Here is a 22,417-nt window from a genome sequence, read left to right as displayed (position 1 = left end):
ACCATTCTGCCTATGTTTGAATCTGGTTTTCTATTTTGACACTTATGAGCACTCAGTGCAGACTCAGAGTAGTTAACTGTTTCTTTAATGATTAATTTAATACATGTCAGTTCGTGAATATATTGGTTAATCATTAGATAGTTGCTGATTAGTCGGTCAATTCCTGAATAGAGTGGTTAATGATTAGTAAATGTGAAAATAATAATATTAATAATTGAAAAAAAAAAAAAAATATATATATATATATATATATATATATATATATATATATATATATATATATATATATATATATATATATATATATATATATACCCCCCCCCCCACCACCACCATATCAATTGGGTTAGGGTATGGTCTTGGTTAAGAAAACCCTAATCTAATCTTAACCACATCTATTTGACTTGCTGCATGTTCTGTGTGTTTGAGCTGGGCTGTAGTCCAGTGGTGAAAGACCATGCCTTCCAACCCAAAGGTTTGTGGTTTGAATCCCGGTATGGACACTAAAACCTTTTCAAGTCTTTCATTGGGAAAGCCATAACAAAACTGCCTAGAGATCAAGTCAAGTCAAGTTTATTTATATAGCCCTAATTCACAAGCATGTCTCAGAGGGCTTCACAGAAAGTATGTCTAGCTGATTCTAGCTAACACACAGTAACAAGAATATACAGAATAAAGATAACATTTGAACATTTGAAGAAAGCAGGAGAGTGGAGGAGGGAGGGAGAGGGAGGAGGGAGGAGAGGGGGGAGGTGGGGAGAAAATAGGAAATGTGGAGAGGTGGGAGGGCGCAGGGGAAGGAGAGCAGTGGGAATGTGAGAGAGGGGAGAGGACAGAGAGGAGGAGAGAACAGAGAAGGAGAGGTGGAAGGGTACAGGGGAGGTAGAGTAGAGGTAGGGTCTAGGGTGGAGGGAGGGAGGGAGGAGAGGGGGGAGGTGGGGAGAAAATAGGAAATGTGGAGGAGGAGAGAACAGGGGAGGAGAGATGAGGGTGCAGGGGAGGGAGAGCCAGGGTAGGGGTAGGGTCTAGGGTTGGGGGAGGGGAGGAGAGAACAGGGGAGGAGAGATGAGGGTGCAGGGGAGGGAGAGCCAGGGTAGGGGTAGGGTCTAGGGTTGGGGGAGGGGAGGGAGTAGGATACGGGCCCGGATTAGGGCGAGGGTGGGGAGAAATGGGAAATGTGGAGGAGGAGAGAACAGAGAAGGAGAGGGTGCAGGGGAGGGAGAGCAGGGGGAATGTGAGAGGGAGGAGAGGGCAGAGAGGAGGAGAGAACAGAGAAGGAGAGGTGGGAGGGCGCAGGGGAAGAAGAGCAGTGGGAATGTGAGAGAGGGGAGAGGACAGAGAGGAGGAGAGAACAGAGAAGGAGAGGTGGAAGGGTACAGGGGAGGTAGAGTAGAGGTAGGGTCTAGGGTGGAGGGAGGGAGTAGGATACGGGCCCGGATTAGGGCGAGGGTGGGGAGAAAATGGGAAATGTGGAGGAGGAGAGAACAGAGAAGGAGAGGTGGGAGGGTGCAGGGGAAGGAGAGCAGGGGGAATGTGAGAGAGGGGGGAGGACAGAGAGTAGAGGTGTAGGGGAAGGAGAGCAGGGGAAGAAGAGCAGGGGGAATGTGAGAGAGGGGGGAGGACAGAGAGTAGAGGTAGGGTCTAGGGTGGAGGGAGGGAGTAGGATACGGGCCCGGATTAGGGCGAGGGTGGGGGGAAAATGGGAAATGTGGAGGAGGAGAGGACAGAGAAGGAGAGGTGGGAGGGTGCAGGGGAAGGAGAGCAGGGGGAATGTGAGAGAGGGAGGAGGACAGAGAGGCAGAGAAGGAGAGGTGGGAGGGTGCAGGGGAAGGAGAGCAGGGGGAATGTGAGAGAAGGGAGAGCAGGAAGTGGCAGGGATTCAAGAAAATAGGGGAGAAGAGGAGAAGGAGCAGAGGGGGGGGAGAATGAGGAGAGAGCAGGAGAAGGGAGGGGGGGCGGTGGGATGTGGGGGAGGAAAGAGCATGGAAAGAGAGGAGAACAAGAAGGGGGAAGAAGGGAAGAAGCGGGGAAAGGGGGAAAGAGAGGGGGGGGGGAGAAGATCAGACAACTGACTACTCTAAGCATTAACCAGAGCTAACTGGGACATAGTATCTAGCTAATCTACAGCCTAATCTGGCCTATCCTACCCTGCTCTAGTCTGATTTTAGCCTGAACACTAACAGGTCAGCCTTAGGCTGTAGCTAATCTATCGCCTACCTAAGCTGTTCTAAACCAACCAAGATCCATTGTAAGTTACCTAGCTGATGGTCTAGGGCAGGGGTGGGCAACTATTTTTCATGGGGGGCCACATGAGAAATCCAGATTGTTGCTGGGGGCCGAACAAATATTGTCATGCCGTAACCCATGGATGGGCATCTTTGATGATAGAGAGGGCCACAAAAAAAGTCCTCGCTACCAGATTTTGCTGAGGGCTGAACGGCGCCAGCGCGAAAAAATTGGGGCATTTGAAGCCAGGTTTAGAGGAATAACTAATTTTAAATTAACAGTTGTGATGTCATTATTCAGTCTTAACCACCAATATTTGATCCTTTTCTCACTCACTCCTATGTCACCACACTCTCCCTGCAGGGCTTGAAATTAACTTTTTTCACCACCTGCCAATATGGCTGCTAGATTTTAAAGTTACCAGCCAATTAGAATTTCCACTATCCGAAATGTTTTTCTTGAAATAAACCAGAATATGAGTGGGTTAATTTAAGCATAAGTATCAGTAAGTGGCCCGGGATTCTCAAAGCCTGTGTTGAGGGTCACACGAACAAAAATGCACTCTTGAAGCTAAATAAATCCAAAACCAACAAGTTAATTATTTAAATTTCTACCTCAATGTAGAACAGCCATTTCTTACACATGAGATTACTTTTGGCCTTTTAGTCATAAAGATTATTGAAAGATATTCCATATTCCAGACTGAAATGCTATAACAGAAGAATTTTGCAATTCCATCGCGGGCCACACAGGGGGCCGTATGTTGCCCATGTGTGCTTTATAGTAACGTTCAGTCAGAACTCATTTATAATTAAGCCCATAGTTAATGAACTAATCATGTACAAAACACACACACAGTCACATATTTTATATACGGTACTGTATATGTTGTAAGCCTAATTTTTGCCATCACAGCTGCTTTTTACATGTATGGGATAATACAGGCTAATATACAATGTGTCCCAAGGAGTCATTATAAACTCAATTAGCTACAGAAGCTAATGTTCACATTCAGTCCTTGTATATTTCTCTCATGTGTTAACATCATTCCTTTCCTCCTCTGTGTGTGTGTGATTGAGAAATGAGATGCAGGTGGTGTTCATCCTAATAGACTACTTGCACAACTCCAGTACTTCCTGAAATGAGTAGGGCATCTTGGTTTCCTGTCCTACACTATTGGATGAACTGATTAATGTCAGGTGTGCCTGATCACTGTTGTTGTGACTGCAGCAGTCAGGCACACCTGACATTAATCAGTTCATCCAATAGTGTAGGACAGGAAACCAAGCTGCCCTACTCATTTCAGGAAGTAGTGGGGTTGTGCAAGTAGTCTATTGGCCTGGTCAGGTGTCAGATTGCTGCTGGCTGATTGGCTGGTGGAGAGCATTTAAGCCAGCTGATGCCATCCTGTCGCCCTTTGCTCTCCTCATTCCCAACGATGATGGCTGCTGTGCTGACTGCTGTGTTCTGTCAGGTAGGAACTGTGTGTAGACCTACTTTAGTAGTTCTGCAGAACTTTATTAAGATGTGTCTTTATCTTGGTAGACCTGTGCAGTCTAAACTGTAAATAGTTACCTTCCAGATCTACACTTTTGTACACTGTAAATAACACTTACCCAAGTAGCAGAAAGTAGGGGGAGAAGCCTTTTAGTTTTTTGTAACATTTTCTCATGTTTATTTTGTAGGAGCTTATAGGTAAGAGCTGTGTCTCTTATTTAATCCATCATTTTCTTTTCTTAGGTAAATTTAAGGTTGGGGATTAGTTTGATTGGTTAGTTGTGTTGGGGCCATGCTGTGCTCTGAAACTAAACCTGCTACTTGTGAACTTGTGATGGTGGTTCGGCTGATCATCCTTGGGAGTGGGAAGAGTGGGGGCACTTTGTGTTGCGGTCCGGTTCCCCGAGGCCAGTTCCTAACATAATTGGGTGCTCGTCTGCTTTTCTCATTCGTCAGCACGTCGTCTGTGAGTGTGTGTATATATATTTTATATGTTTGTCTGGTGGGCAGTCTTTGTGCAGGTGGTAAATGGTGTTAGTCAAGGTGGCTTTGCATGGAGCTGAGGAAGCTCATGGTGGTAAAGCTGGTGGATATGTTTGTTGGAGGAGGAGCCGGTCAGAGGGGACCAGTAAGACTGAGGAGGGGCGTGACAAGGCAGGGCAGTCAGTAGCACCGTTTCTCCTCTTTCTGTGTAGACTGCTACCCTACAAGAGTCTCCGTACATAGACTTGCCTGTCACTCTGACTCCCAAGCCGTCTAAATCAGCGATACAGACGTATTTACAAGTGTCACAGAAACATTTCAAAGCCACATATTGAGAAGAAGAGTTCATAGCTTCTCGACGTCGGGGTTAGAAAGCTCGTCGCTGCTCATAAATGCCTCTTTTCATCTGAAGTCTGTGCTGGTGATACTTTTTATTGAGCTTTCGGCCAGAGTGGCGCTGTTGAGCGCTCTAACGGCTGGGAGCTCTAACCTGGAAAAAATATCACCAGCACAGACTTCAGATGAAAAGAGGCATTTATGAGCAGCGTCGAGCTTTCTAACCCCGACGTCGAGAAGCTATGAACCCTTCTTCTCAATATGTGGCTTTGAAATGTTTCTGTGACACTTGTAAATACGTCTGTATCACTGATTTAGACGGCTTGGGAGTCAGAGTCACAGGCAAGTCTATGTACGGAGACAGGACTCTTGTAGGGTAGCATAGTCTACACAGAAAGAGGAGAAACGGTGCTACTGACGGCCCTGCCTTGTCATGCCCCTCCTCAGTCTTACTGGTCCCCTCTGACCGGCTCCACCTCCAACAAACATCTCCACCAGCTTTACCACCATGAGCTTCCTCAGCTCCATGCACACCATTTACCACCTGCACAAAGACTGCCCACCAGACAAAGATATAAAATATATATATATACTCAGACGACGTGCTGACGAACGAGAAAAGCGGACAAGCCCCCAATATGTTAGGAACCGGCCTCGGGGAACGGGACAGCAACACAAAAGTGCCCCCACTCTTCCCACTCCCAATGATGATCAGCCAAACCACCATCACAAGTTCACAAGTAGCAGGTTTAGTTTCAGAGCACAGCATGCCCCAACACAACAAATCAAACTAATCCCCAACCTTAAACTTACCTAAGAAAAGGATGGATTAAATAAAAGGCAGCTCTCACCTATAAGCTCCTACAAAATAAACATGAGAAAATGTTACAAAAAACTAAATGGCTTCTCCCTCCTACTTACTTGGGTAAGATGTTAGTGTACAAAAGTGTAGAGCTGGAAGTAGCTATTTACAGTTTAAACTGCACAGGTCCACCAAGATAACACATCTTTAAGTTGTGAAGAATGAAGTAGGCATACACAGTTCCTACTTAACAAAACACAGCAAATAGTCAACAGAGATATCATATGGGAGAACAATGGGTGGACTATGTTCAATTACACACTTGGAATGATGTGAACAAATGACATACACATGTAATAGCAAATAAACTTTTATTTGATCAACTTCCTGGCACTGTTAAATGGGTTTGGGGATGCCATCCCTTGCAGTCATTGCCACCGATGATGGCTGCTCTGCTGACTCTTTGTTCTGTCAGGTAGGCACTGTGTAGGCCTACTTTTGTAGTTCTTTAGAACTTTAAGATCTGTCCTTGTCTGGGTAGACTTGTGCAGTCCAAACTGTAAATAGCTACCTTCCAAATCTATACTTTTTTACAGTAAATAACTCTTACCAAAGTAGCAGAAAGTAGGAGGGAGAAGCCCTTTAGTTTTGTAACATTTTCTCATGTTTATTTTGTAGGAGCTTATAGGTGAGAGCTGTGTCTATTTTTTTTTTTAATCCATCCTTTTCTTGGTAAGTTTAAGGTTGGGGATTAGTTTGATTTGTTGATGTTGGGGCCATGCTGTGCTCTGAAACTAAACCTGCTACTTGTGAACTTGTGATGGTGGTTGGCTGATCATCTTTGGGAGTGGGAAGAGTGGGGGCACTTTTGTGTTGCCGTCCCCTTCCCCGAGGCCAGTTCCTAACATAATTGGGGGCTCGTCCGCTTTTCTCCTTCGTCAGCACGTCGTCTGAGTATATATATATTTTATATGTTTGTCTGGTGGGCAGTCTTTGTGCAGGTGGTAAATGGTGTGCATGGAGCTGAGGAAGCTCATGGTGGTAAAGCTGGTGGAGATATTTGTTGGGGGAGGAGCCGGTCAGAGGGGACCAGTAAGACTGAGGAGGGGCGTGACAAGGCAGGGCCGTCAGTAGCACCGTTTCTCCTCTTTCTGTGTAGACTATGCTACCCTACAAGAGTCCCATCTCCGTACATAGACTTGCCTGTCACTCTGACTCCCAAGCCGTCTACATCAGCGATACAGACGTATTTACAAGTGTCACAGAAACATTTCAAAGCCACATATTGAGAAGAAGAGTTCATAGCTTCTCGACGTCGGGGTTAGAAAGCTTGATGCTGCTCATAAATGCCTCTTTTCATCTGAAGTCTGTGCTGGTGATATTTTTTCCAGGTTAGAGCTCCCAGCCGTCAGAGCGCTCAACAGCGCCACTCTGGCCAAAGGCTCGGTAAAAAATATCACCAGCACAGACTTCAGATGAAAAGAGGCATTTATGAGCAGCGTCAAGCTTTCTAACCCCGACGTCGAGAAGCTATGAACTCTTCTTCTCAATATGTGGCTTTGAAATGTTTCTGTGACACTTGTAAATACGTCTGTATCGCTGATGTAGACGACTTGGGAGTCAGAGTGACAGGCAAGTCTATGTACGGAGACTCTTGTAGGGTAGCATAGTCTACACAGAAAGGAGAAACGGTGCTACTGACGGCCCTGCCTTGTCACGCCCCTCCTCAGTCTTACTGGTCCCCTCTGACCGGCTCCTCCTCCAACAAACATATCCACCAGCTTTACCACCATGAGCTTCCTCAGCTCCATGCAAAGCCACCTTGACTAACACCATTTACCACCTGCACAAAGACTGCCCACCAGACAAACATATAAAATATATATACACACACACACTCACAGACTGCGTGCTGACGAATGAGAAAAGCAGACGAGCACCCAATTATGTTAGGAACCGGCCTCGGGGAACCGGACCGCAACACAAAGTGCCCCCACTCTTCCCACTCCCAAGGATGATCAGCCGAACCACCATCACAAGTTCACATGTAGCAGGTTTAGTTTCAGAGCACAGCATGGCCCCAACACAACTAACCAATCAAACTAATCCCCAACCTTAAATTTACCTAAGAAAAGAAAATGATGGATTAAATAAGAGACACAGCTCTTACCTATAAGCTCCTACAAAATAAACATGAGAAAATGTTACAAAAAACTAAAGGGCTTCTCCCCCTACTTTCTGCTACTTGGGTAAGTGTTATTTACAGTGTACAAAAGTGTAGATCTGGAAGGTAACTATTTACAGTTTAGACTGCACAGGTCTACCAAGATAAAGACACATCTTAATAAAGTTCTGCAGAACTACTAAAGTAGGTCTACACACAGTTCCTACCTGACAGAACACAGCAGTCAGCACAGCAGCCATCATCGTGGGAATGAGGAGAGCAAAGGGCGACAGGATGGCATCAGCTGGCTTAAATGCTCTCCACCAGCCAATCAGCCAGCAGCAATCTGACACCTGACCAGGCCAATTAGGATGAACACCACCTGCATCTCATTTCTCAATCACACACACACAGAGGAGGAAAGGAATGATGTTAACACATGAGAGAAATATACAAGGACTGAATGTGAACATTAGCTTCTGTAGCTAATTGAGTTTATAATGACTCAGAGCTTGGGACACATTGTATATTAGCCTGTATTATCCCATACATGTAAAAAGCAGCTGTGATGGCAAAAATTAGGCTTACAACATATACAGTATATAAAATATGTGACTGTGTGTGTGTTTTGTACATGATTAGTTCATTAACTATGGGCTTAATTATAAATGAGTTCTGACTGAACGTTACTATAAAGCACACATGGGCAACATACGGCCCCCCTGTGTGGCGGGTATGTGTTAGAGGGTACACACAGGAAAATACTGTCACAGAGGACTAAGAGATGATTTACCATAGTCACACAATTTAATAGTCAGTGTTTCCCATACACTGATCTATTTGTGGTGGTACACCCTACATAGATTTTGACCCCCACAAATACTGCCACATATTAATTTCAACTAGTTGACTGCAAACTCCTGCTTTAGTGCTTACAGTATATTATTATCTTGTCGGAATATTATTCCAGCCAATAAGTTAGGAAGTTCCCTTTTGATTTAATTTTACTTTTGTTTTGCCTACAAAGCAAAATGTTACTTTACTTGAAACTCCCCTGAAGTGATTTTGGTATTATTTATGCAAGCTACTTCTACCATATAGTAACCTGTATGCAGAATATATATAGTATATATAGGGAAACAATTATTTTTTCATCGCTGTAAAACCACAGAACGGTAAAGAAGATATAGAGGGAATGCACGTGACGTCACGGACGCGACAGTCAGTGCGGGTACGCCCACTCAGCTCCAGTGAGTGTGAAAACGTCTAAACAAGCCAGGTGGCGCCGCCGGGTCACGGTGTTTAGCGTTCAGCTTCCGCGAGAAAACAACGAAAATGGGAAAGTGCTGTTGTGCCATTGACTGTAAAAATAGATTCAACAAGGCGTCGGAGGTATCTTTTTACAGGCTGCCGAAAGCTAATGAAACGGTCCCGGTCTTCTCTGCAGCTATCCAGGGTTTCAATGAGGGCTCATTCATTCTCTGGCTGTGTTTTACCTGCACAGATATAACGTTACATGAGTGACAGTGTTCACTATGAACAAAGCTAGCGTGTGTTAGTGACAGCGTATGCTATATTTTTCTTAATAAAAGTTGTAATAAAATAAATATTTACCTCTCCACATACAACCAGAATATCCATTGCTGTCCTCGTTACTTTAATGTCGCCAACAAATCCAGCCTTGAAGTACGACCACGCGTCCAGGCTCTTGTATGCTTTCATGCTTTGGTTTGTGTATTTCCCCGGTGTCGATATTAAGTACATATAAATGTCAGGAAACCCTATTCCTGGCCACATGTCTACGTCCATGGACCACTGGTTCTTTGGCAAGCTGTAAGGGTCACATTCGAGTCCAACTGCCTTTAATTTAAGCAGATAATCGTTTATATCAGCCGTGGTTTCGCTACTACCCCTGGCGGAAGCCACGTTTGTTTTGGAAATTTGACACTCAGTGCTGCTCAGTCCGGCTGAGGGGGCGTGTTCGGGAGGGGGCGTGGCGTCGGTGCATTCCCTCTATTGATGTGTGTAGTTCTTCATAGATCTAGTCTCTTCAGTTTGATCCATTTTTACTTGAAACTGTACAACATTTTCTTCTTTGGGTGGGCTGAGCCCACCCAAAGCTCTGATGCTAAAACCGCCCCTGGTTCAGATCCTGTCTAACACTATGGGAGAGGTAGGAGACTGTTCAGATCCTGTCTAACACTATGGGAGAGGTAGGAGACTGTTCAGATCCTGTCTAACACTATGGGAGAGGTAGGAGACTGCATTAAGCCCTATATACATTATATATATACATTGGCTACAGAAGAATAGAGGAATGGTGTCTCTGAGCTTCAAAATGCAACCATGCAATCAACCATCTGTAAACAAACAAAGAAAAGAACACTATTTTGTCAAAATGATTGCCGGCATGAAAGTTTCCCACATTTGCGTACAAAACAGTTATGGTTTTAAATATAGCATCACCTACTGTTTTTTAAATAATATAATTGCAGTGAACATAGTTTGGAAAATAAATGTTTTGCAGTGAAAACCCTCAAATAATCAAGAACATTTAGGTTAGGGTTAAGGGTACAACCTGCACTAATCCAGTTAGTTGATCATTAATTACCTGCTTGTTTAAGTTATGAAAACATTCTAATTTGCCGTTTGAATTTCCTCACTGTGTTTGTTTCTCTCCAGATCCACATGAAGACGATGCCTGCTGCCATGTACCGTCTGCTGACCGCACAGGAGCAACCCGTCTACATCTGACCACACCACCATCACCCACATCACACGCTGAAGACAAACCACACATTTCATTAGATCTGTTCGTTAAACACCTTCCTCCTCTCTGTATGTCGTTTGATATCACAAGTATTTGGATCTCCTCCACACTGACTTGCCTTAATCTGTACAGAATGTGTCATCTGAACATGTGAGATCTCCAGTATGACAGCAGGACACAGATTATTTCACGAGGCGGAGTGTTCGTGTGACATGCTTTATGTATAACCAAAGATGATTGGGACTTTATGTGTGCATACCTAGGTGGAAAATGGAGTAAAGAATACCTTTGGTGTATATATCGTTATAATAATTGAATGTACTTCCATGATGATGGACCTACAAATTGCCTCTTGGGAGCGAGACGAGCCAAGTGATGAAGTGTTAATTGGACTATAGCGGTATAGCTATAGTATATATAGTTAATTGGACTATAGCTATGGGGAATGCATGCAAGAATGATCTGAATGAACTCTGCAGGCTTTGGTTCAAATGCATTATATTGCTCTTAATTCAGAAAGTGAGCGGACTCCCAATTCAACTATGGGCCTAACTCAACAATAAAAGACTATTTCCTTTATTGATGTAAGAATAAATGCATAATGTAATTACAGTGACTGGCTGACTCCTGCCAAATGCAGATTATGTTCCTGAGCGTTTTGATACTCTGCACTCAAAGTAGCGTCGCAATGTTATGTTAATGATTTACTGTTAATGTTGTCTCACGTGTGAAAGCTTTAACAGCCAATCCTTCACAGATGCTCAGAAAAGAAGCTGGAAACTGAAAACTCCAAGCACACACAATGTAAAAAACAAACATATTAAAGATTATTTATTTGAATTTTAGTTGGATAAACACTCCCAAGAGTCACAAGAGTTTTGTTTTTACTGTCGGGGAGATCAGGGAAAAATAGATCATGAACTAACATTTAGACATTTAGAACAAAGCAACTGACATGATTGTCATCACCACGGTTCCCGATGCTCCCACTTGTACAAAAAGACTGGACTGAGTTTACTGTCTATGCCATAAAAAATATATATGCAATATAAACGTGATTGTCTAATAAAGAGAAGTTACAGACTACAAAATATTAGGAACATCTTAAAACTGAGTTTCACTGAACTCAAATGTCTTAAGCCTTAAAAATTCTTAAACTTGTCTGATCACAGTGACATTACAATCCCATTCCTGATCATTTTTCAATTGGTGAGATCAATAAAAGACAAACCCACATTTACTTGATCAGTTCATTCGGTGACTCAACAGCTGATTCAAGGTTTTTGTGTGTCTTGAGAAAAGTCTACCAGTCAAACAGGTGACCGATAATGATACAACAAACCGCCTCCATTGTTCATCAGCCTATTTCATGGAGCCGGCCGGTGTTCCCAATATTTTGCACAGATTCGTAAACTGGTTATTTGTTACTCATCTCCTCTTTTAGAGCCTCGTGCCATCAAGCTCTTTCTGAAATCAGAGTTGAAAGGCACTTGAAGATGTGCTGTTTCCCAGGGCGCACACACACACACACACACACACACACACACACACACAGTACTGTATATACAGAAACCCAAATAGGAATGCAGAGGCGTACAATAAATCAGAGATGATTTGACATGAAAGTGAATAGAAAAGGACGCAATTCCCACCAAACAAACTGAGAAGCCGTTTGTGTCGTTCTTTTATGCTTTTTCTAAATTATTTCTCCCTGTATCGTGCTGAGCTCATACTGGCACAGTACCACATGTGGTTTCCATTATACTTTGCATACAGTCAGGTTTGGTGCGGGTGCCAGAAGCATATCAATGTAGACAAGATTGGGTCCAGGCCATATTCCAAAAGGTACTGCTGGAGGCCGGTAATGACATTGATGGCACACAAGTGATCTCAGTTCTCAGTAATCCAATGGAAAACCACATGGTAGTTACCCACGGTAACCACATGGTAGTTACCCACGGTAACCAGGGTAACCACTGGTAGTTACCCTCGGTAACCAGGGTAACCACATGGTAGTTACCCACGGTATCCAGGGTAACCACTGGTAGTTACCCTCGGTAACCAGGGTAACCACTGGTAGTTACCCTCGGTAACCACATGGTAGTTATCCTCGGTAACCAGGGTAACCACATGGTAGTTACCCTCGGTAACCAGGGTAACCACATGGTAGTATGGGTTCAGCATGGTGTTTGTGTCATGGGAGGGGGGGGGGTCCTAATGTAACAAATACCTCTTTAAACACACGTGTTTGAAGAATATATATACAGTGAAATATCAGAAATCAACCGTTTTGTTCAGGACAGGTGGAAAGGTACATTTACTAAAATATCTCTTAAAAATAAATGTGTCATTTTCAACTTATTTGTGTGTGTAGTCAGTGTGTAGTCAGTCTGTGTGTAGTGTGTGTGTGTAGTCAGTGTGGCCTCAACACACGTTTGTGCTACTTCTCTATTCAAATGATGTTAAGCACATTCATCGAGGCAACGATGAAAAGTAAACCAAACGTGCGCCGTCCTAAATTTGGCAGCAAATCAAATGGTGAAAATGACAAGAGGATCTAACGACCTACAAACTATTAAAATGTGTTAAGGGTTACCAGCAAGGTGAAGACACACTTAACTTGATTATAGTGAGATAAACTGTTACCAAGGCAACAAGTCATATCCACTTGCTGCATCAACGTGGGAGGAATGGAGCGTGGCTGAACGAGGCGACGCCCGGTCAAGAGAAGTTTGGCTGTTCCAGCGTTACTTCCTGGTTGGGGAACAGGCAGCCGACCCGACCTACAGCTCAGTGTCTTTGTATTTCTGTGGGTTGTAGTAGCCTCGCTTGGTTTGGTCCGCCAGCTGTCGGCGGTACTCCTCTTCGTCGTCATAGTGGGCCTTCGTGTCGGTGTACGGTGGTCTGGACGGGGTCTGTGGCTCCGGGTTTGAGCTTGAGCTGAACACGCACACAAAATAAACAGCGAGAAGATATTCAGTATCATATTTCAGAAGGCAGCATGCTTTTTCTAAGGCTGATTTGAGAAAGTGTTATGGTTTTTGTTCATTGGGTCGCCATCTTCAACATTTTAAATCAGAATGGCTGATTTAATTGGTTGATACATCATCGGGTGAAGACAGAGAAAGCGTGCTCTACTCGATGTGACACATCTCTTCAAATGTTTGAGGTTGCTACCAGCTAGAGATGAACAATTAATTTAGATTAAAAAAAACACAATATTATGACCTTCTGCAATTTCCAAATCACAGAGGCTGCAATTAATAGAGAGAGGCACCCAAAATCTATTTCTAAACGAGGTGTTTAGAGCTGCAGGTCATTTATGTCCATTAATCAAGTCTAATATATTGATGGAAACCTTTCATCAGACTCACGCAGTAAATCCTGCACACTGCCCTTTTTAAATCAACTTTCTTTAAGCAATATTCAAATTAAAAATAATTTAGGGCAAGAAAAAACATGTATAATAATATGAATAATAATGTGAATCATAGTTTAAAACGCAATAGCAATATTCTGTCAAATAATCACAATTAAGATTTTATTTTGTCAATATCCACAAATAAGATACGATCAGACAATAAATATGTAGGTCATTTATACACCGTTCTCTACTTCCAATTATATTTCTCATAAGTATTTTTAAGCATGCCTGCTGAGGTAGGCATCACCTGTTTTTTATTGTTAATAAAAAATATGCTGTAAGTAAATAAGTGCTAGTGCTCGCCCTGCATATTTACTTTGTAATCAATCATTGGCAGCCAATTTGCATTTGTTGTGTGAACTCTCAACTCTACTCTTTTCATTGTTTGTTTGTTTGTCTCTGTCCTGCATGTATTGAACTTTCTGGATGTGTGTGTGTGTGTGTGTGTGTGTGTGTGTGTGTGTGTGTGTGTGTGTTACCTTTCTTAATTGGATTAGTATAGTGTCACAGAAATGGCCCTTACCTAAATGACGTAATGTAATGTAAATGTAATGTTACCCTATCGGCTGTGGACGGTTGTGGTTCGGCTTTGGCAGTTTCATTGGGACAGCGTAGATGTCTGGATGCTTCTGGGCGATTTCCAACTGTGCAGAGAGAAGTCAGAAGGTCCCAGTTATGTCAAAACCAATACAACAAAGCACAACATGTTGACTGAAACACAGCAGAGCAGACAGCAGCATTTGCAGAATATTTTCTCCAGCATTCTCGAGCAGTTTTTAACTTGATGAAGTCTCATTTGAATCATGCAAACCTGACTGCAATGGCCTTTATGAGAACTCTGAGACACAAATCTTTGGCTTACTAGAATGTAAACAATTTAAAAAGTGTAAATAATATAATATGGATGGAGAGCCTGTGGAATTGCGATGGACAAGCTCTCTCATTTGTGATTATTACAAAATAATAGAATACAAATTAAATTTTTCTGTCCATTGATATGCATTGATACATTTTGGTATCACAACATAATGAGTTTTGATATATAGTCCCACCCCTCATAGTAAGAGTACTGACCCCCTCATAGTAAGAGTACTGACCCACCCCTCATAGTAAGAGTACTGACCCGAGCCTGTTCATATATAGTTCCACCCCTCATAGTAAGAGTACTGACCCTCATAGTAAGAGTACTGACCCTCATAGTAAGAGTACTGACCCCCTCATAGTAAGAGTACTGACCCACCCCTCATAGTAAGAGTACTGACCCGAGCCTGTTCATATATAGTTCCACCCCTCATAGTAAGAGTACTGACCCTCATAGTAAGAGTACTGACCCTCATAGTAAGAGTACTGACCCACCCCTCATAGTAAGAGTACTGACCCGAGCCTGTTCCCACCCCTCATAGTAAGAGTACTGACCCGAGCCTGTTCAGCTTCTTGCAGCTCCAGCATCCTCTGGGCCCTGGCCAGGTGATCCATCTGCTCAAAGGCCTTCACCTTCAGAACATTACATCAATATTATCAATCGATTTGTGTTGATTACAAATAAATAGATCCATATCAATCCATATGGAATGGTTCATGAGTCACAAAAAGGACTACAAATGAAACAAAAAGATGCTTGTTGTGATATTATAATGAAATGAAAGGGCTTAACGCCATTATGAAGATGAGCAATTACAAATGACCGTGGTATTTAAAACGCGGACAAAGACAAATGTACAATGTTTTGTACACAAATAGATACATATTCAATTACCTGTTCACCCAATTTCTATTTTAGAAACGGAGGCAAGCAAAGTAGAAAAAAAGACAAATGAAAAATAAAACATTTGAATTACCATTATGGAAAGAAAAACCGAGTCAAACTATTAAAATGGCAAAAAAGTTGAAAGAGGAAAAAGGGATTTTAACAAGTAGAGCTGCAACGATTAGTCGATGAATCTGTTGTGGAAGTAAGATAATTTCACCGGTCTAACAATGTTAGACACCATGTTTTAATTGGTACTGACCTTGCCCATGAAGGAGCGGTTGGCGGGGTCGTCGCCCGCCTGGCCCTGGTCCTCTGACGACTGGCTGGGGAGGCGCGTGGCGAACATGGGCTTCAGGGCCACAGGGGGCGGAGCGGGCTTGTTGGCCCCGCCTCCCGCCTCGCTGCTGATGGTGCTGCTGGAGTGAGAGTCGTAACCCCGCAATGATGAGTCATGGCGAGTTTGAGGCCGGACCTGCTGGAGGAAACAACGATTTAGTCTGTTAGGGTCCGTTCACCTGCTGGAGGAAACAATGATTTAGTCTGTTAGGGTCCGTTCACCTGCTGGAGGAAACAATGATTTAGTCTGTTAGGGTCCGTTCACCTGCTGGAGGAAACAATGATTTAGTCTGTTAGGGTCCGTTCACCTGCTGGAGGAAACAATGATTTAGTCTGTTAGGGTCCGTTCACCTGCTGGAGGAAAGTATGATTTAGTCTGTTAGGGTCCGTTTTGAACCTTTATTCAGCTTGGGAAGAGTTTTGGAGTGAGCATCTCTTCTTCAGCACCATGCTGCTTTGAATTCACACTCAAATTCAGACCGTGAAGCCGCTGCACGATCAATTGATATATTGATCGTGGAGAGCGTTTACCTCACTCTGATTTTCAAAGGCAAACTAGGAGTTAAAACTACTTTTTTTTTTACCTTTGGTGTGCTGTTTGAGAGAGAGATGCATACTGTATATGAGATATATAAATGTATTATGGCTGCAACTGATTATTTTCATTACTGATGAATCTATCAAACATTGTTTTGATTACTTTAGTCTATAATGTAAAAAAAAGTCAAATGACCCCCTAAGTTACCAGAGCCCAAAGTGATTCTTAATATTTCTCTCTTCGATCGACTAATCAATTAATTGACTAATCATTTCAGTGCTAATACTCTATGTATATGCCTTAGTATGTTTTTAATATTTTGTAACTTTCCAGCTGGAATACATGTAAGTTGAGAGTTACAGGAGTTCTAAATATCATTTTTAGTATAAGCAAACATTCCGTTTTTCATAAAAGAAGAGTATCTTGGTTTTCTATCAACATGATTTTGAGTTTGCCAATCTACATCTACATCTTAATGATTATTTTACTGTGTTTCATCTCAGGCAGTGTTCAGACATTTGTCATTCTGCACAGATAATTATCAACCACAGCTGCTTCAGTTTTAACAACAAAAATAAGTGCACACAGAATATTTTTTTTATTAAAACTCTGCATAATGAATATTTGAAGATCTTAATTCCATACTTTCCAGACCAGTGTAGGAATATAACTAGAACAGGTGGATTTGAGGCGTTTTGGGGGAGGGGCAGGATCTCACCTTGGGGGGTTCGGGGACAAAGGCAGGGGGCGGGCTGGGCTCTCTGTTCAGCACCTCTCTGCTGCCTGACCTCCTCATACGAGCCCGGGGTTCAGGGTGAGGCTTCTACACACGGAGGGGAGGGGAGGGGGAAACACACAGGGGGAGGGGAGGGGGGGACAAACTTACACTAGGAAAATGTCTTTAAAACAATGATGAGTGAAAGGTGGTAAAAGTGGCTCTTCTTCAGAGTGTAATGTCAATTACATGTAATTGCATTACACTCTGAAGAAGGACTTTGGCTCGAAACGTCCATTGTGTGGCATTAAATCTTTCAACTTGGAGTGCTGTTTTGTGTCCTTTTCGTTTTTTGAATGACAGTAGCCTAGAAAACTTAGCTGCAGCTGAACTTGTGAAGCTGCAGCCGAACTTGTGAAGCTGCAGCTGAACTTGTGAGTGGAATCATCCCACATCAGCCACTCAGTAACTAGTGTTACTATATATCCACTCAGTAACTAGTGTTACTATATATCCACTCAGTAACTAGTGTTACTATATATCCACTCAGTAACTAGTGTTACTATATATCCACTCAGTAACTAGTGTTACTATTAGGGCTGTCAGCGTTAACGCGTTAATCGCGCGTTAACTCAAATTCCTTTTAACGCCACTATTTTTTTTAACGCGCGATTAACGCATGCACTTTCTTTGAAGTTTGAGCCTTGGTCCGACCCGTAGTTTGGGAAAGCAGGAAGCACTGAGCAGTAACGTTGATAGCAAGCAGAAAGAAACCCCCGTGAGCAGAAAAGGAGGAAGAAAATGGGTATAATGTTGGCAAGCTTAAAATTGAGAAAATGTCCCACATTTTGGGTGAGAGAGAGAAAGAGAGGGCGCATCAGCGCGATCAGACCGTTGCAGAGAGAGAGAGAGAGAGAGACAGACAGATGGAGCGCGGGGGGGAGAGAGGCAGAGAAAGCGAGCGAGACAGACAGACAGACAGACAGAGAGGGAGTCTGATCGCCGAGAGAGAGTCTATCTCAGAGAGAGAAAGAGAGAGGGGGAGAGAGCTGGCACACAGCTGCTCCTGTGCTATGCAGCTTACTACAGTAGCCTATATGCTTCTACTTCACTATACAGTATGGTTCAGCATGCACACCCTTGAGGTTATTCTGAAGAATATTCTGGACAGTATTTGTCATTGTTCCAATAATAATAAACATATCCGCATAAAGCAAGCATATTCGTCTACTCCCATGTTGATAAGAGTATTAAAAACCTGAAAAATATCGGTTTAAGGTAGATTTAGAACAGATAAAAAATTGTGCGATTAATTTGCGATTCATCACAATTAACTATGGACAATCATGCGATTAATCGCGATTAAATATTTGAATCGATTGACAGCCCTAGTTACTATATATCCCGCCTGTCAGCGCCACACCACTGGGCTCACATGGCAGTAAAGGGCAGGTGATGGTGACTGGCCACGCCTCCTACCTCCTCCGGCAGCACAGGCTCTGACGAGCGACCGATGGCCGACACGGGCTGCGGCTCGTCCATCGTCTCGTCCAGCTCGTTGTCGGTGTAAGCCCCGCCCTCGTCCGCTGTGTCGTCATAGTCACTGGCCAGCCGGCTGTCCATGCTCAGGTAATCTGCGCTCATCGCCGACAGGTAGGACATACGGTCGTCCTGCAGATCCAGGTCCTCCTCCGAACCGTCCAGCTGACAGGTGGAAAAGACAGAGATCGAGACAGAGAGAGAGAGAGAGAGCGAGAGTCGATGTGAACACACAGCCAATGCTGACTCAACTCATTCTTTTATACTCACACAGTTTAATAACAAGTTTAATATTACTGTATCAGAAAATCCTTGTGGCCAATGAAACCCATTCAAAAACTCAAATTTCAAAAATGCATGTTCAAATTCTTGAAAAGTGGACTCATTGAAAACACAAAGTTTTTATTCTGACAGCAGCGGCACTATTTGTGCGTTCCTTTATCGCAAAAGAACTGGGATGTGGAGGCTAAATGACGTCACATCCGTTTTGTTAGCGTTCCATTTGCAGAAAGGTTGAGCTGGGAAGTTCACTGTTCACTGGTCAGATCCACTCACTAGCCAGGCTAGCCATTGTTAGCAATAACAAAATGACAACATGGCATTTCGTGGCATTTTGCGCATACAAACACTGCAGCCTCATGTCCACACAGATAGAAGTAGGCCGTGCTGTGTGTACAGCTGATTTAATGAGACACAAACAAGACAGAAGTGCTAAATAGCATTTATACGATTATAACTACTGTTGTTGCGCGGATCAGCAATCTTGGATTTTTTACGTCGGGGCTGCTGAGGCTCCTACGAGTTTGGAATGGGAAATACCAGCTCTAGTGACATCACGTCCCAGCTCATGAACTTTGAACCGGTAAGATTACCAGTTCCCAGTTATAAAGGAATGCACTATCAATTCGTTCAAGCTCACCTTGCCCTCACACACCCACACAGCTCGTTCCTGCTGGTGGCGGATGGAGTCCTTCACGCTGCCGTACCATGCGTCATTAGCTGAGTTCAGGTCAATGGCTGCTAAAAGTGCACAGACAAAAGAAGGCAGGGGGCAAGTTAGGGACATGGAGCTTCCCTTTCCAGTCGTGATGAAAATTCCAGAATTCTACCACTAGGAGGTGCTGGTGTGTATAATCTCTTTATGTGTGCGGAGACAATATGATACTGTACATTAAAGGTTTATAAATCATGTTTAAGAGGAATGTGTACTTTCAGATAGTATAAATAAACCATGTTATACTTAGTTGTAGTCTATCTTTTAAATGAACAGAAAACCTCTGACATTGTAAGAAGAACAGAAACTAAGAATGTATAAACTGTCCAGCATGTTGTGGGTAATACCTACCAGAGCTCAGAATCTATTTATCATTTTCTGTTCAAAAATAAAAATACTTTTGTGAAGGGTGCTTTTTGGGCTGACTCCAAAACTCCACAACACAAATGATTGTATCTGGAAAACACCACAGCAAAAATGGGTATAGAAGAAAAAGAGAAGAGAGGAAGAGGAGAGGTGTGACCTACAGGTGAAGAGGTGTGAGCAGAGAGAAGAGAGGAAGAGGAGAGGTGTGACCTACAGGTGAAGAGGTGTGAGAAGAGAGGAAGAGGAGAGGTGTGACCTACAGGTGAGAAGGTGTGAGCAGAGAGAAGAGAGGAAGAGGAGAGGTGTGACCTACAGGTGAAGAGGTGTGAGCAGAGAGAAGAGAGGAAGAGGAGAGGTGTGACCTACAGGTGAAGAGGTGTGAGCAGAGAGAAGAGAGGTAGAGGAGAGGTGTGACCTACAGGTGAAGAGGTGTGAGCAGAGAGAAGAGAGGAAGAGGAGAGGTGTGACCTACAGGTGAAGAGGTGTGAGCAGAGAGAAGAGAGGAAGAGGAGAGGTGTGACCTACAGGTGAGAAGGTGTGAGCAGAGAGAAGAGAGGAAGAGGAGAGGTGTGACCTACAGGTGAAGAGGTGTGAGCAGAGAGAAGAGAGGAAGAGGAGAGGTGTGACCTACAGGTGAAGAGGTGTGAGCAGAGAGAAGAGAGGAAGAGGAGAGGTGTGACCTACAGGTGAAAAGGTGTGAGCAGAGAGAAGAGAGGTAGAGGAGAGGTGTGACCTACAGGTGAAGAGGTGTGAGCAGAGAGAAGAGAGGAAGAGGAGAGGTGTGACCTACAGGTGAAGAGGTGTGAGCAGAGAGAAGAGAGGAAGAGGAGAGGTGTGACCTACAGGTGAAGAGGTGTGAGCAGAGAGAAGAGAGGTAGAGGAGAGGTGTGACCTACAGGTGAAGAGGTGTGAGCAGAGAGAAGAGAGGAAGAGGAGAGGTGTGACCTACAGGTGAAGAGGTGTGAGCAGAGAGAAGAGAGGAAGAGGAGAGGTGTGACCTACAGGTGAAAAGGTGTGAGCAGAGAGAAGAGAGGAAGAGGAGAGGTGTGACCTACAGGTGAAGAGGTGTGAGCAGAGAGAAGAGAGGAAGAGGAGAGGTGTGACCTACAGGTGAAAAGGTGTGAGCAGAGAGAAGAGAGGTAGAGGAGAGGTGTGACCTACAGGTGAAGAGGTGTGAGCAGAGAGAAGAGAGGAAGAGGAGAGGTGTGACCTACAGGTGAAGAGGTGTGAGCAGAGAGAAGAGAGAAGAGGAGAGGTGTGACCTACAGATGAGAAGAGATGAGCAGAGAGAAGAGAGGTAGAGGAGAGGTGTGACCTACAGGTGAAGAGGTGTGAGCAGAGAGAAGAGAGGAAGAGGAGAGGTGTGACCTACAGGTGAAAAGGTGTGAGCAGAGAGAAGAGAGGTAGAGGAGAGGTGTGACCTACAGGTGAAGAGGTGTGAGCAGGTCTTCCTCAGCTTGACGGCCTGCTCGTAGAGTTTGCGTGCGCTGCGGGTGGAGCCGGGCACCAGGCGGCTCCTCATGGTCTTGACTCCTTGCTTGCTGTCCGGGTTGAGGAAGACCACGATGGGATACCACTGGGTGTAGTTCAAGGTGTCCACCGCCTTGGGGGTCACGTCCAGCAGGGCGTGCAGGTCCTAAGCAAACACGGGAGGGAGAAAAGGCGAACGTGAGCGGTACTGAAAAAGTACCTTAGTAGAACCCCACTTGAGAAACAGTTCTTGGTCAGTGTTACAAAGTCAACTGATGCATGACGATGAAAATCAGTCACGGAGGTACAGTGAGAGAGGACAAACACAAAGGTGAGTAACAGCAGAGTTGATGCCGCCATAATATGGCGGCATCAAGTTTTAATGAGACAAGTAAGAAGCAAGGTTTTTAAGTTGCTAAGTAACTTAACCAGATTCAATGGAACTTCCCCTTAAGCTTAAAGCAGCTACGAGCAACTTTTTCGATTGTTATTAAACAGTATAATTACAATATTGATGCATCACATCTTACCTATAATAGTAGCTGAGACCAAAGCCGTGTGAATCGGAGATTGCTCCCTTAATGATTATTAAGTCTGTGTCTGTCTAAACTCGCGTCAACAGGGGGCTCTCTCTCTCTCTCTCTCTCTACCGCCGGACCGGCTACCCGGAAATGAAACGCGGAAGTGAAACGCGGAAGTGAAACGCAGCTGCCTGCCTACCCCGTTCGCGCTGCCTAGCAACATAGGATAAACAATGTGAACGCCATGCATACTCTCGCGAACATCTCTCGTTATATTCTAACAGGTTTTTTGGAAGTTATTTTGTGGTTATGGCCGAAGTGGCTGCTGCAAACCGTTTCATTTCAGTTCCTGATCTTCCCTGGCCACAGACAGACTACACTGGCCGATTCACTCGGGGTTCAAGCGAGACTACTCTGCGTTGGTCTCGTCGGCTATTAGAGGTAAGATGTGATGCATTGATATTAAATTTATACTGTTTAATAACA

The 22,417-nt window shown here is 44.0% G+C and overlaps 2 protein-coding genes across 6 annotated transcripts in view; one reads left to right on the top strand and one right to left on the bottom strand.

The window, feature by feature from the left end:
• Positions 1-10,262, top strand: part of LOC310795248 (amyloid-beta A4 precursor protein-binding family A member 1-like) — a gene marked incomplete at both ends in the record, with an annotated part of 36,967 nt that extends 26,705 nt beyond the window's left edge. The window contains one exon of the mRNA XM_083657308.1: positions 10,191-10,262. Coding sequence (XP_083513434.1) covers positions 10,191-10,262 — 72 coding nt within the window. The remainder of the gene's footprint in view (positions 1-10,190) is intronic.
• Positions 10,263-11,110: 848 nt separating this feature from the next.
• The window catches only part of tjp2a (tight junction protein 2a (zona occludens 2)), a 49,854-nt gene continuing 38,547 nt past the window's right edge, over positions 11,111-22,417 (bottom strand). For 2 of the 5 annotated variants that reach the window (XM_083657623.1, XM_083657621.1), the window contains 8 exons: positions 21,366-21,576; positions 19,500-19,600; positions 18,521-18,745; positions 17,045-17,149; positions 15,712-15,927; positions 15,119-15,196; positions 14,261-14,346; positions 11,111-13,218 (listed from right to left, as the gene is read on the bottom strand). In XM_083657623.1, the coding sequence (XP_083513749.1) occupies positions 13,062-13,218; positions 14,261-14,346; positions 15,119-15,196; positions 15,712-15,927; positions 17,045-17,149; positions 18,521-18,745; positions 19,500-19,600; positions 21,366-21,576 (1,179 nt within the window). In that variant the 3' untranslated portion in view covers positions 11,111-13,061. The remainder of the gene's footprint in view (positions 13,219-14,260; positions 14,347-15,118; positions 15,197-15,711; positions 15,928-17,044; positions 17,150-18,520; positions 18,746-19,499; positions 19,601-21,365; positions 21,577-22,417) is intronic. The other 3 variants (XM_083657625.1, XM_083657622.1, XM_083657624.1) reach the window with 2 other exon arrangements.

Source organism: Poromitra crassiceps, assembly GCF_964638095.1.
Source record: "Poromitra crassiceps genome assembly, chromosome: 21".
NCBI lineage: Eukaryota > Metazoa > Chordata > Actinopteri > Beryciformes > Melamphaidae > Poromitra > Poromitra crassiceps.
Note: the sequence above shows the minus strand (reverse complement) of the source record. Positions and strands in the feature narration are given on the sequence as shown.